This window comes from Cololabis saira, chromosome 7 (genome assembly GCF_033807715.1).
Source record: "Cololabis saira isolate AMF1-May2022 chromosome 7, fColSai1.1, whole genome shotgun sequence".
In the NCBI taxonomy this organism is placed as follows: domain Eukaryota; kingdom Metazoa; phylum Chordata; class Actinopteri; order Beloniformes; family Belonidae; genus Cololabis; species Cololabis saira.
The window spans coordinates 8,751,871-8,767,735 of record NC_084593.1 but is presented as its reverse complement, the minus strand read 5'-3'; the positions used below and the strand labels follow the sequence as shown (position 1 = coordinate 8,767,735).

General features: G+C 38.0%; 1 protein-coding gene across 1 annotated transcript in view; it reads right to left on the bottom strand.

Annotated features, from left to right (window-relative positions):
• The window catches only part of npm1b (nucleophosmin 1b), a 31,578-nt gene extending 19,785 nt beyond the window's left edge, over positions 1-11,793 (bottom strand). Inside the window, exons 1-7 of the mRNA XM_061726133.1 lie at positions 11,712-11,793; positions 11,348-11,430; positions 7,948-8,067; positions 7,735-7,828; positions 7,454-7,545; positions 6,039-6,124; positions 5,863-5,926 (exon numbers count right to left, since the gene is read on the bottom strand). Of these exons, the coding sequence (XP_061582117.1) occupies positions 5,863-5,926; positions 6,039-6,124; positions 7,454-7,545; positions 7,735-7,828; positions 7,948-8,067; positions 11,348-11,430; positions 11,712-11,760 (588 nt within the window). The 5' untranslated portion in view covers positions 11,761-11,793. The remainder of the gene's footprint in view (positions 1-5,862; positions 5,927-6,038; positions 6,125-7,453; positions 7,546-7,734; positions 7,829-7,947; positions 8,068-11,347; positions 11,431-11,711) is intronic.
• Between the last annotated feature and the right edge of the window lie 4,072 nt (positions 11,794-15,865).

The window sequence follows — 15,865 nt, the reverse complement described above, 5'->3', positions numbered from 1 at the left end:
TGTTAAGTTTGCGGCAGATAAAAACTGATCAATTTGTTAATAACACGACTCATGACACCGTCTCGAAATTGAAACTGAAGTCAGGACCTACTGACTCAACAAATATGTTCATTTTAGGGATAAAACCTCTAAGGGTCAGATAATTTCATATGAGAAAACCCAAATTTGTTTTTATACCAAACTGAGTAAAGTAGAGATATGACATTAACTTATCCAGGTTTTTCATATTTCACCAATGCCCCATGTTCTTTCTGCCGTCTCATGCTCGACTGGAACACGTCTCACCTGCGTTTCACTTCACATGTAGATGTGCAGGTTTTCATCACACGGGGCAGCGTCAGACTCCCCCACAGACAATGCTGCAAAAATGCAATCCTGGCAACGTACGTGTGCGAACAGGTTTCTAACTGCACAGCATCTTTCCACTGTCCAGACTCAGGTCCGACGTGTTTTATTTATAGAAGAAAAAACAACTTCGGACAATTTCTTGTGTTTTTCAGTGGCCGTTTTAGATCCAGCGTTGTTCAGGAGGCAGAGGGGTCGTCTTCAAACAGAAGGTTACATCCCTAAACGTCCTCGGCCACTAACTGTTCCTCACTTTTAAACCACTTTGGATGAAAGGTCTGCCGGAGGAATGCAACATAAACATACCGAGTGAAAAATGAAACGGGCCTCCTCCTCTTGGTGATAAATGATTCTGACTCCGTCATCAGCTCGGCTTCACCGCCGACATCTGACTGACACTTGTTGTGTAAATATCAGGTATGTACCAAATGTCGTGTGTGTTACCTGAACAGAACATGAAGTCTCCACACCACAAAATAAATAAAATTCACTAGAATAAATGTCAGTTTTTAGTGAAAGCTCCATCTTTGGCCTTTAGATGAGCCAAGGCTGTTTTTTTATTAAGTTATGAAATCTCATGGGATGTTAAACTATAGTATTATTATATTGTTATATATTATAGTATGGTGATATCATTTTGTTATACGTTATATTATAAAAAATTATTATGTTATATTAGGATATTACTGTATTATTATGCTATATTTATATTATATTGTGCTACATCACTCTATATGATAATTAGGGCTGTTCGATTAATCGATTTTAAATCGTAATCGCGATTATGTAATTAGAACGATGTTGAAACTCGTAAAATCGATTTTTCACTTTTTTTTTTTTTTTTTTTTTTTTTTATTGGAAATATAACTTACTGTATGTTTGCAAGTGCTGATTTGCTGATTTTTTTTTCAGAGATAAAACTTTATATTTTATTATATTTTTTAAAACTTTTTTTCAACTTATTTTACAGAGTTTTGCACTTTATTCATTCATTTTGGGGCAAATGTTCAATAAAAAAACAGCATATTTGAAATCATTTCTTTGCCTTTTGTCAATTCACCAAATAATCGTAATCGTAATCGAAAATCGGATTTTGAGAGAAAAAAAAATCAAGATTGTATTTTTGGGCAAAATCGAACAGCCCTAATGATAATTATTTATTTCTTCACTTATTTATTCTCAAATTAATATTCTTAATTTATTTATCTACTTTCATCAACTGATGTCGTCTTTTGTCGCTGTTTGCACTATATATATACATTTAAAAAAAAAAAAAAAAAAAAGGTATGTACTACATTTCCTGTGTTACCTGAACCGAACATGAAGTCTTTACACCACAAAATAAATAAAATTCACTAGAATAAATGTCAGTTTTTTAGTAAAAGCTCCATCTTTGGCCTTTAGATGAGCCAAGGCTGCTCTTCAGTTCCTAATCGATTTTTCTGCTCATTTCAGTGACAAACTGAACTATTTAGAACGAATATTTACTGATAATGATCAGTGTCTGGTCCATAAACGCACCTTTGATTTTGGTAAAAATCTCTGTACAGTGATGAGGTCTCCCTACACGAGGAAAAACAACATTTATTTTTAAACTGAATTAGCAAGAGAAAAAGAATAATTGCTCCCAGCCCCTACTTTCTAGAGCTTTGTAGTTTCATTATTAAAGAATGGGCCTGGGTATCGGAGGGTTGTGTTCATGCAGAGAAGGGAGTACGGGACGAGAAGACAACAGGATAAATCAACAGGTGACAAAAATGCTCAGCTGTCATCTGACCCCGAGGGAAGGATCGGCACTAACGTCGCAGGTATGCGCATCTGTCCTGCTTTGATCTTTCGCCTGGCACAGTTTTGCAACAAGCGTGCTTAGAAAAAAAAAAAAAAAAAAAAAAAAAATCACAAACAGACACTGATGTAAAAATTGGGCACATACACACATGCACACACTTGCAAGCGATTGTGGAAACACGCAAAACAAGTGTTCAAAGGCAAAAGCCAGGTGCAAAGCTGCAATGGCATGAGAAACGATAAAAAGGAGCAATCATATTAACAGTGGGATGACAGAGCGACAAAGATATGCAGTGCCTCAGAAAAATGGTTGAAGATGTTTCCCATAACTTAAGAGAGTTTGCGAAACTGCCTCTCTGCCTCTGCACGATCGATATATATCCCAATAATGTTTTGGACTGGCGTGCAAAGTACCCACGCTTAAGACCTTTTTTTTTAAACGTTTACTTGGAACAGTGTGTATCTTTCAAGTATGTGAGTGCGTGTAGCATAACGTGGTCTCGCAAGTGAGACGATGAGAATTCAAGTAGATTACAGAGGAGAAATCCAATCATTACACCACACAAACCCTGTATTTTACTCTGGGAAAACAGGTGGGTACATGAGCGAGCAGGATGAAAAAGTTCCATGTTTTGTCTCATACAAAGGGATGGACGGTCAGTGGGTGCAGGAATGGGTAGGGCTTGTTGGAATTAAATGCTGCTTTTGCATTTGGAGATGTTCAAATGATGTGGCAGAAGCAGGAGAGGGGAGAGGGGAGACGGCAGCGACGACTAGAAATGTCTTTTGATGGCAAAATAACAGAGGAAACCGTTGGTTACCCTGACACCTAGTGGACGGCACATAACTGGAAACCCTCCAAGCTGATACTCAAGTGTAAAAAATGGAAATGACAGTTTATGTTTGGCCAAATCAGTGATGCAAGTAATTAACAACAAGTAAAAACAAAAAAAGATGAACTTAAAACTGAACAAAATCCAAAAGTCCAGCTCTAATATTCTGAGAACTAATAATCAAATACTGTTACATGTTTCTGATCCCAATCTGTTAATATTCCACATCATTTGGTGCGTAAAAATCCCAAAAAACACAAATAAATCGTTGAAAAGAGCATCCATTCAGACTAAATGTGGTGCCAATCCGATGTAAACAATGCTCTCCATTAAAAATTGATGAACTGTTAAAACTTAACTGAACAAGGTCTAAACTTATCTATCCAGCCCTGGTGGGGTCATCTGTTGACACGCTATTTCAAATAGTCATCTGTCTTCTGCAAAATGAGTTTTTTAAGAAAAAACAAAGGAAAGAAAGAAAAGAAAAACTCCAGCCCTTAAAGCTCTAAACTCAAAGTTGTTTTCCTTTAACTCACAAGTTTAATTTCAAGGTTGTTCCAACAGGTCTAGCAATGATTGCTGTTTTTTTTAAACATTATTATTGGCAGCTGATGTTTCATTTGAAGAAATACAAGAACAATGCTATTCTTTTTTTAAACACATCTCACGTTTTCGGGAAGTCCGAACTGGAGAATAGTTCATCCACAAAGTCATGCTGTTCTAAAGTGTTCGTGAAGAGTTTTGGCATTGTATTGCTGAAATAATCAACGTCTTCTCTGTAAAATAACTAGATTATTAATTATTGAAACAATTAATCTAGCAATTGGATTATGAATTGCCCAAAAACCATTTTGTTTAGCTATTAGGTTTTAAAATTAACCTAAGAACCTAACGGAAGGTGGCAAATCAAAAATATGTGATTCATTTAACTTGTGAACTTGTGAAGATATTTAGAAAAAATGTAAAAGCAACCAGAAATGAGAGGACATGATGTTAGTTGGTGTGAGGGGATACGGTTAGATGGAGGTGGAGGATTTACTCTGAAGGGAGCAGCTGGAAGGAAAAGAGGACTGGAAAGCAGAGCTTTGGGCAGGTAAACGAGTCTTTCTGGACCCCAGGGACTTCTGAAGTAAAACCACAGACAAGATTCACCAGCGTTTCCCTCATCTATTTACAGTCTACGCTCACTAATCTGTGAAGTTACTTCTCACTACCATTGCTCCTAGATCAGTGGTTCCCAAACTGGAGGGCGCAGCGATATTGCAGGGGGGGGCGCGGCGAGGTTGGAAGGTAGATTAAAAAAAAAAAAAAAAAAAAGATGTTTTTTTTTTTTTTTAAGATTTTTTATTTCTTTAAGATTTTGCCTTCAATACATATGTGCAGTGAGAGAGAGACAGGAAATAGGGGGAATCCCACAACTACCCGGTGCTACTGGAAGGAAGATGCATGTGGTAATCTCTCACCTGCAACCGGTTTGAGAGGATCTGTAACATGAAACAAGTCCACCCCACTCATTGCAAAGGTGTGGGGATTAAAACTGACATTTTTGCAGAGCAATTGTTGAAATTTTGATTATTTGTTTAGCTGTTGCTGCTGTTTTTTTTTCCTCAGGGAGATGGTTATTTTTTTATTATTTTAAAATATGTTGAAAGTAATGCATACTGTATTGTACAGTAAAAAGGAAAAAAAAGAAACGTGTTGCACACATGAAGCAAGCCTACTCACATCACTGAAAAGATGTGGGGATAAGAGGTGTAATTTTTGTAGAGCAAATGTTCAGATTTTGGCTCCTGTGTGTATTGTTGTTGTTGTTTCAATCTCTGGGAGCTGGTCAGGTTGAAAATCTATTTTTACAGCGATGGACAGTTTTTTTGCACATATGTTCAATATATGAAATAAATTGCAGTCGCATTTGAATGCAAAAGATGTGTGTGTGTGTGTGTGTGTGTTGGGGTCGGGGGGGGCTCGAAAATTCTGTTACGTACAAAAGGCCTGGCAAAAAAAGTTTGGGAACCACTGTCCTAGTTATCGTCTGATGGAGTACTGCATGATACACTCGACATTACAGTAATCTCGCGCTGAAGGACCACCAGCAGCTTTGAGCAGCGAGACATTACGGAGTTTTGGTGAGCAATTTGTGAGATATTTGGGCCTCGGTCTTAAAAAAATACGCCAAGCATGTTTGTGGTCGGGCTTTTACAATTTTGTCTGCTCTCTGAATCGCTTGCGGAAGAGTTCTGCCCCTACGAACTGGCAGAGACACATAGAGCATATCAACCAACTGAAACAGACAAAAATATCTGTGTTGTTTTTTTTACTTTTTTAAGATTTTACATTGATTGATGCAATTAAAAGAACCATAAACACCTTTATTCCTTAAAGAAGTGTTTCTGGTTCCAGTCCACAGCATGAAACAGACATCACGAGCCATCTAATTAATAATACATTATTATCACTATCTTTGTCATCGATTTCTGTCGACTGCGTTGATTATTCGTTGCAGCCTTAGTCTAGATGGCAGCATATTTAAACACTAATCTGTAGTAATCATTCAGTCTACTGTAGGCATGGCATCCAGGATTCCCCAAAGAAATGTCCAAAATGTAATTTATCCTGCAACCATTTTTAATTAAAGTTGAGGTTTAAGATTTCTGCAAATCACTGCATTCTGTTTTTATTTCAAACGTCATTCTGTCTTTTGTCATCCTTAACACGGTTACTGTATGTGCATTAAATTATATTACCATATATTCATCGTTATTGTTACCCACCAGTTCAAAATGATCACGTTCAACTTTATCAAATACAGTCGACAGCATCTTTTAGTTTCTGACTAGTTTTTAAGATGCACAACAAACATACATTCTCAAAAAGGAACAAACAACAGACTACTCACTTTTTTGAGTACTTTTCCCATAATTTTCTGAAGTTTGACATCATCTTCTTCACTGTCATCATCACTACAAAAAAAGTAGAGAGAGAACTCAGTAAATCCTCCTTTATGCGGACTATAAACAGCCAATTCTTTTTTTAAAGTGCAAAATTAAAATTCAGAATGAAGGGAAATCATACTCGTCATCCTCGTCGCTGTCGTCTTCTTCCTCGTCATCGTCATCATCATCATCGGAATCGGAATCAGAATCCATCTTCAGTTTTTTCTGCAAACAATGTGATTGATTTGTTTTAGACTATTTGTTATAGACTTTTTTGGACCCTTGCTTTAGGGGTCGTCAACCAGTTCTTATCTTACCCCGTTTTTTTGCATCTACCTCACTCGCACCGCATATCCTCTTTGGTCCCTTTCTCTCCTGACTCACAGATTCACCGCAAACATCATACTCCTTTGTCTCCAAAGCCCATCTAGATTCTCTTATTCTATCTCCAACCTGTCTACCCCTCGCTGATCCTTTAATTAGGGCCCGAGCACTTACAGTGCGAAGGCCCTATTGTATCTGTAGGAATTGTTATTATTATTCTTCTGACGAAAGGAAGGCCTTTCTGCCCCCCTAAACATGCCCAAAAAGTCACCAAATTTTGCACCAAGCCAGGCCTGGCGAAAAATGTGATATTTAATGGTTTGCATTAATGGGCGTGGCCTAATGTCTCAACAGCGCCCCCTAGAAAACTTTGTGCCTCAAGTCCCACAATACGGTTTGCCGTAACTGCACAAAAATCGGTACACACCTGTATCATGTCGCAACTTAAAGAAAAGTCTCTTGGCGCCATGGCCGAAACGAACAGGAAGTCGGCCATTTTGAATTAATCGTGTCATTTTGGCGAAATTTATGCCATTTCTTCAACCGCTTCAGAGCCCGAACCGTAACGTGCACCCAGGTGTGTTATACATCAAAATGTGCGTCTCCATCCTGCGATGACGCGCATTACTTTTCTCTTTCAAAAGCGTTACCGTGGCGACGCTAGACGCCAAAACGCGCGCCCCACTTTCATCTGATTGGTCCATATATGATAGTTCCCCAAAAGTCAACAAATTTGGTATGCAAGCCAGGCCTGGTGATAAATTTGATATTTCATGGTTTGCATTAATGGGCGTGGCCTAACGGCTCAACAGCGCCCCCTAGAAAACTTTTCTCTGCCATAACTTTTGAATGGTTTGACATAAAGACTCGTGGGTGGTGTCATCGGACTCGGTTTTGAGTACTTGACCTTCATTGGCCTGAATTAGTCCCGCCCCTTCTTCTGATTGGTCGATATTTCATAGTTCCTATTTTCTGCCATAACTTTTTACTGGTTTGACATAGGAAGTCGTGGGTGGTGTCATTTCTGATATGCTTATGGGGGGTGGTGGCCATGAGTGCGAGGGCCCGTTCATCGCTGCTTGCAGCTTTAATTTAAACTTGTCACCTCCAGAGAAAATCTTAAACCTTAGAACCTGAGTGTTCCCTTCTCTGGGACGGCTGTCTTCGGCCGGACATTCAAAACAGCTCTTTTCAGCCAAGTAGGAAAGAAAAACTGAAAAGAAATAATACCAGTGGGGGCTTCCTCGCAGACGACAGGTTTGCAGGTCTCTTCACTGGCGACGTATTGTTCTCCTCTTCTTCATCATCGGACTCCTTCACACCTACGATGTAAAGGCTGGTTAGTGGTGGGGACATCTCCATCATTATTCTTCATTTAGACATTTCAGTGACTAAATTAAATGTGTCTCTCACACTAAAACAGTTGTAAAAGTACAATTTGCTGCTGGTTGTGACATTCTTTGACGATGGAAAATAAACCCTAAACGATGTGGTGAAGCTGTAATACTCACTGACAAAATGCTGTCCACTGATGTGAACGGGTCCAGATCCAGACAAAAGACGAAAGGTAACAGGGGGAGTGATCTCAAATCCGCCTAAATTCATCTGGATAATAAAAAGTAGCGATTACAATGACGTTCATTCATAAATTAATGCATCCGTGTGTTTGCTGATTGACTTAAACCATCAACACAGTTGAAGACAGTGAAATGCTTCAGACTCACGGAGGGCAGGACCGACGGTTTCAGGGCAACGAGTGGCACTTTGGTGGTTTTTGCATCGTAAGTGAGCCCTTCCACTTCCACCATGTGGAACTTGTCCTCGGCCTCAGCTCCCAGACACACCTGGAGGAGAAGCACAGCTCTTAGCTCCCAGTAGGAATGGGCGATATTTTACCCTTCACGATAAATCGTCAAAGAAATTACCCACAGTAAAAATTTGTCATCTCGCGGTAAAAACGATAAATTCCCGTTGATGACGTTTTTGTGTAAAGCCTGATTTACGGTTCTGCGTTAAATCGACGCAGAGCCTACGGCGTTTGCACTGTTATCCCACTGTTTAAGCCATACCGTTTGAATAAATGTTGAATCTGTTCTTACATTTCAAACTTTCATTTGAGTCATTACATTTGAGTCATTACAGTTTTGCAGTACAGGTGTACTAATTTAATTGATTTTTTTAAATTCAATTTACTTGGTGTAGTTTAGTAGCATTTAGTATTCTTTTAGAGCAGTGTTTTGGGGGCTCCAAAGACTGAATGCGGTGATAGATTTATAGTTACAAGATGGAGTTGAATTGGTATTTTTTTTATCGTCATTTTTATCGTTATCGGGATAAATGCCAGAAATTATCGTGATACATTTTTAAGTCCGTACCGCCCATCCCTAGCTCCCAGCTCTCTCTTCTGAGACTAACAAGCCCAGAACAAAACTGCCAACAATAACTTGATCTTAATCTTGATCTTAATTTGCTCTGATTTCAAACAAAAGTCAAAGCAGCTCCAGCGTTGGAAGCCGGGTACTGTGCTTGATCGATAGCTGTTTCTCTTCAACTACCGGTGACAGAAAACATGATTTATTTTTTCCTTCTCATTCTCAAATACAACTGTATAAGTCACAGGATGTTTTCTGCAATCCAAGCCACTGAACATGTATTTTTTTCTGTTTTGTAGAAATAAAAATACCACAAAAGTTGAATTGCAATTATTTCTGCTTCATTAGAATAGAATAAAATAGAATAAAATAGAATAGAATAGAATAGACTTTATTGATCTCCCAGAGGAGAAATTCAGTTGTGCAGCAGCAAAACACACAACACGCTCAACGGTTTATACAAATACAAATGAAAGTATGACAAGGTATAAAAAAGTACCGGTATATCCTAAAAAAAAAAATAAGAATAACCCATAAATAGCTAAATAATTTAAAAAAAAGAGCAATATAAAATGTAGAAAAATGAGCAATGTACAAGAGAAAATAGTAAACCCAAAAACGGATAATATTTATATGTGCAAAAATACGTGAGGTATTAGCATTAGTGGAGTCTGTTCTTTTCACTGTTGCAGTTTCCATCTTAAACCTGGCTGAACATTAAGACCATTATTATCTGATCATTTTTGTTTTTACTTTTACTGACAAAAAGTTGGCAATTGTTCCTTTCTACCATACTATATAATCAGTAGGAGTTGTTGCTTGCATTTAAACATCACTTTGCATTATGATGCTGGAAGTTTAAATCCATAGCGCAGATGCAGGAGCCACTCAGTGTCTTTGTATGAACAGTTATATTGCTCATAAAATAATCAAAATACTGGAATAAACCATCCTCTACCTGGCCAAGAAAAAAAAATAAAAAATCACACACTAATACTTTCTTGGACCACCGTTAACTTTGATTGGCATTTTTTTGAGAAGTTTATGAAATGTCCAGAGTTTGTTCATTCTTGAAGTAGTGCTGCTTCATCAACTCTCCTTTAGCAAGTCCAAACTATTCTCAGTGGGGTTAAGATCTGGAATTAAATTATATTTAATCAGACCGCATTGCCGGTAAATGCGTTTTCTTTCTTTGGAAAGTGCCTTGACATGACTTTTCTTGGGAATTGGCACTATATAGTTAAAAGTGATTTGAACAGACTCGGGTTAAAATGATGTCTCATGCTCCGTGAACCGTTACTTCACAGTTTGAGCCTGATGAATCCTGGCACTGACGTCTCATAACCCGCCCATACCATTGAGACGGAGAAAAGAAATCTCACATAACAATACTGACCTAACGGGCTTGTTACCGCAACTCATTTATTTATACAGCGTCTATTACAATAGTTTTCTCTAGGCGCTTTCCAGAGACCCAGAACAATTATTACATAAACAATGGCAGGTAAAACTCCCCTAGTGGGAGAAAAACCTTACGCCAAACAGTGGCAAGAAAAACTCTCCTTTAAGAGGAAGAAACCTTGAGCAGGACCTGGATCATAAGGGGGACCCGGAGCAGGAAAAGGGAGATCAGAAAGAGAGAGTATAGACATAGATATATTGTCAAAAGTACTTATGATATCAATATTTTTCAGATATGCATTTTTATTTATAAGATAAATTCAAGTGAAGGGAATATTCCTGGACAGTTCAAGACTTACTTTAAATCAAATTCACAGGTTCATTCTTATTCAACTTGACAATCCTCAGATCTTCATCCTCCTAAATTTCTCACTTGCAGAGGGCAATTTTCGATGAGATTTAGGGACTAAATTGTGGAATAATTTTTCCCACTTGGCAAAGAGCTCTTCCTCTTTGAAATGTTATAAAAGATGTTTCAAGGACCACTTGACTGCTGTTTTGTAACTGTTTTCCCAATGTAATGTTGTACATGTATCCATGTTTTTTTGTGTTTCACTCATAGTAACATGATAATTTCTACCATTACCGGTAGTTTTATTTGCTCAGGAGTCAATACAAGTTGTAAAAACAATATCCCATGCACACTCACACACACTTATTTTTTTGTCTTTATTCTTTGTTATTTATGTATTGCATTATTAGTTTGCCATCATAGATAGATAGATAGATAGATAGATAGATAGATAGATAGATAGATAGATAGATAGATAGATAGATAGATAGATAGATAGATAGATAGATCTTTATTGTCATTATAACTATGTACAACGAAATTAAAAGTGCTCTCCAGTCAGCGCATCATATATAAAAAAATTAAATAAAATAACTGAAAAAACAATCCAATAAAATGTAATATATATATATATATATATATATATATATATATATATACATATATATATATATATATATACATATATATATATATATATATATATATCTAGACACATTCACCCTTCCACACACTCCTCTTGATGAGATGAAAAGGACATCTACTACAATGATCAACACTTTTATTTCCTGCTTTGTAAACTAAAACCAAGACAGATGTTCAGCATCTGGAGCTGTTACTGAAATCTGTTCAAGTTACATTAAAGTAGGATTTAATTACAACCAGTCAAGTCGTAAACGCGTTTGAAGAAAACAACAACTCTATTTTGATAATACACTTTGAAATAGACTCAATAGTTAGCGGGGAAAAACAGAAACGTGAAGAAAACAAGGTTCTTACAGCTTTCAGTGACAGCTGCTGCTCCGCATCGTCGTCGTCTATGTCAACTTTGAACTCCCTCTTATCCGACTTTAAGGTGCACCCTGCATGAAAACAACAGGTGTAATTACCCTCACGCTTTGCACTTGATAAAAAACAAACATATGCATGAAACAGTTTCATAAACACACGTTTATCTGCAGCTATAAAGACAGACAAAAGAGCTGACTTGGCGCCAGTTTGCAGCAACACAGGCTAACCAGCCTCTTTACTAACTCTCTCCGTCTAAAAAAACTTCTATGCATGCACCATAACATTGTAATAACACTGACTGCAACCCATAAACAGATTTATTGATGTTTTTGATGTGAACGAGGGAGCTCACCGAACAAATACATATGAGGTCTGCCAGAACCTGACATGCTGTCCGCCATCTTTGTGGTGGGCTGTTGCCCTGGAAAACAGCGTGACGAGCACTCGCTCTGGCCAATAGGGAGCGAGAACGTCATCAGCGGGGAGGAGTCACGTCAGCCAATAGGATTTAAGAGGAGGCGGGACGAATGAAACCGGGTATTTTACACTAGATGGTGCTGTCGTGATGTGTTTTAAGGTGGTTTTAAAGTTGTTTTTATCGTCCTAAACAGAGGTGTCAAAAGTATTCACATTCATTACTCAGGTAGAAGTATAGATACTAGAGTTTAAAAATACTCCTGTAGAAGTTGAAGTATCAACTCAAGTTTTTTACTCAAGTAAAAGTATAAAAGTACTGGTTTCAAAAATACTAATAAAAGTAAAAGTTATGTAAGGGGGAAATAGCCATTAAGGACAAAAGCCATTGAAAATGAATGTATCTTAGTATAATGCAAATATATTAAAGAACCATATATGTGTACTATTGAGCATTAACATGTGTTTCAGAGAGCAGGAGATATGATGACTAGTTGCCTATAAGTATTGTAATGGTGCAAAAAGTCAAACTTCAGAGGCATGTTATCATTTATCCTAACCTTTATTGGAATGTACATCCAAGTTTAGTTGCAGGAATCTGAGGGAACGGATGTAAGAACAAAACTGGACAAGAACATCTGAAACAACCACAACCAAATTCACTCTATCCGGATGGAGCAATTTAACTGGATAGTTTTTTTTAAAGGCCGAAATTAAATAGAGTAACGAGGCTGTTTTTAAAATGTAAGGAGTAAAAAGTACAGATAATTGCTTGGAAATGTAAGGAGTAAAAGTAAAAAGTCGTCTGAAAAATAATTACTCCAGTGAAGTATAGATAACCAAAATTTCTACTTAAGTAAGGTAACAAAGTATTTGTACTTCGCTACTTGACACCTCTGATAAGAATTGAAGGTTTTACATAGAGGTGGACATTCTCAATAATTTCCTTACCTTATATTCAACTTCACAGTGAACATCTTGTTTCCAAATGTCAGCAACGCCTCTTTTTTCTCTGTAAACTTCGTAAACTCCAGGTTCATCAGACAATACTTTCTGCTTTCTATAAATGTTTCATTGAATCCATCCTCACATTCAACATACCAGCCTGGTTTGGTTCACTCAGCATCACCCACCGGAACAGTCTAAATAAAATAGTCAAACTCAGAAATAAAATCATAGGTCAGGAACAGGAACCACTGATCAACATCTACAATACTCAGGTCAAGAAAAAAGGCACACAGATCGCAACAGACACAACACACACATTACATGGCAACTACACTACACTACCATCAGAATCAGATACAGGTCACTCCCACTCCGGACAAAGAGAGCATCATCCAGTTTCATCCCCACCTCAATCCCACTTTTAAACACTTAACCCGTCTTTCCTTTTTCTATAGACCTGTCTCTTTCTTTTACCCTATGTAACTTTTTTATCCTGTAGCCTATGTGATTGTTTTTAACCCTTGCTACGAGTACTTGTGCTTATGTAGGAATTTGTTTTTATTATTGTACTGCATGTAAGGATGCGTGGACTGTGATTTTTGCACTTGCACTTTTGTGCTCCCGCAACGAAGTTCCTAATGGAAAAATAAAGTACTTTTGAGTTTGAGTTTTATATTCTGATTGCTAAGGCAATCCCAATACACCCCCTACTTTCTACCACTACCCCTAAAAAAAGAAGCCACAGATTTTAGGGCACTTGAAATCTTCCCAGGGCCCTGTCCCAATACCCCCACTACCCCTTCTTTTCAGCACCACCCCTAAATTTTGCTTGCTACATCTCTGCGTGGTTTACGTTCGGGTACGTAAGCGACTGCGTAGTTACGTTTGCACATACGTCACACCATATCAGGAAGCTGAGAGCTAAAAGCTATTTTAATTTCAGCTGTAGGGCTGTTAAAATGCCACTTTATTAAGTTTTAATATTTTTTCAGGCGTAAAAGTAACCGTTAAGATCCCCAACCTGGGCTCAGTTTATCTAAATAATGCCTGTTAAGAAATTTTCTCCGATGTTTTCGGCGATGATAAGAGTCGCCGGTCCGGGGCGCAGCAGCAGCTCACGGCCGGGTCAACCTGCGCCTGTTAAGAAATTTGCTCCAAAAATTTCGGAATAACAACTGCCTGCCGGCTCGGGAGCTGATTTATGGTTCCGCGTTAAATCGACGCAGAGCCTACGGCGTAGGGTACGGCGTACGGCGCGCGTCGCCGCGTAACCTACGGCGTAGGCTCTGCGTTGGTGTAACGCGGAACCATAAATCAGCCTTTATTCTGGCGTGATCTGAAAAGACTTCGCAACAACGGGCAAACGAGTGATTATGTACATTCACTGAGTGAATATCATGAAAGTAAAATATATATTTCTCGCTAGAAATGTAATCAAAACGCATATTTATGCAGAAACTAACTCAAAATATTGATTTTATTCACTAAAAAATAAGAAATATCCGCCATGTTTTTTTTTTTATTCAGTCCGCAAATGACGACGAAAAGCATTCTGGGAAATTTTTCTGGCCCTCGGTCAACTAGAGTGCATCCGAAATCCCTCGCTGTGAAGGGCTAGATTCATAGCCACTACCCTTGTTTTCTTCACTACCCCTAGATGCAAAGAGGAATTGGGACACCACTACCTTCACGGGAAGGCGCAAAATTTAGGGGTAGGGATGAAAAGTAGGGGAAGTGGGTGTATTGGGACAGGGCCTGAGTGATAAAAACTAATAATTTTTGCGAGCAGTGTGTTTTTACTCATTGACACTGTAAATGAATCTGTAGATGTAGATGTATTTGCCTCTGTGTGTAAACCTCCACGACATCACCACAAAACACCTGTAGTGAGCTGGTTCGTCAAAATGCTTCAAAATACTTTCCGTTGCAGGACAAAAAAAACTAATCTGCAGTCGACAAAAACAGCAGATGAGTTATCTCAGTCTTCCCAAACATAATATATAAAATTATCTGAAATAAATGTGACTAATCTTTAAAACCTGCAGCAGCTAAAAGGAATGAGTCCACTTCATGCGTGGCTGAAAATTTGTGAAAGCCTTAATGTGTCACAGACTGTCAGGACACGTCTGCAGGTCTGTCATGGTTCATGTGATGCTGATGCAGAAGGAGTCACTGAACATATTTCCATTCACTTTCACACACTTTCATTCAGATTCCTTAACATTTACTTGATATAGTGTAAAATGTTGATGTTTCATCACCACAGAGCCAGTTCAAAACCCTGACGTTGCTTGGTATCCTCTGAGGTTTAGACAAGACATGGTTAATCATTACCAGAAAAACAGTATCATTTACTCCTTGTGTTTGTGTCCATACTAGATTTAGTCCTTGCACGTGTTCCAGGAGTCAAACATGCATCTGTATAACCGTGTGTGAGAGAGCGTGGATGAGTAGCTGAAAGAGTCGTGACAGTGTGTCCTGCCAGCCCGTCGAGCCAACTCTGAAATCCATCTGTAGCTGTCAGCGTGTTGAAAGAGTTCTTCATTCATCACTTGACTCAGCTGGAAGGGACTTGAAGCTCCTGGAATTTCATGCTCGAGCAGCCGGTTGTCATCTAAAAACCATATTCTCAAACCATCTAGTATTACCATTCACACTTCTTTGACACAGCATTGATATATTTTTTCTCTTTCTTCTTACGAATGTAGTTTATCTGCTGAAAGCATTCCTTGTCCACGCTTTATCTTTCTCAGTCACAGCGGTGCATCATTGGGTGAAAGGGGGAGGGACACCCTGCTAACGTCACCACTCTATCACTTTAATTCACATTTTAATATCTTTGATTTGATTGTGTTTCTTTTTTTTTTTTTTTTTTCAAATTCTGTTTATTGATTTTCACTCTTATAATAAACATACAAAACATACATAACAAGCCCAAAAACACCCCCCCCTCCCTAACCTCCCCCCCAGGGTCCTCAGCAAAAGTACTCAACAGAAAATATGTTAATACATAAAATAACTAGTAGTAATAATCAAAAGTAAAGAATAAAAAAAATAAATAAATAAATAAAAAAAATAAATAAAAAAATAAAACGAATTAATTGTCGTCTAATCTTTGTCCATGAGAATCATTGGGCAGATTGT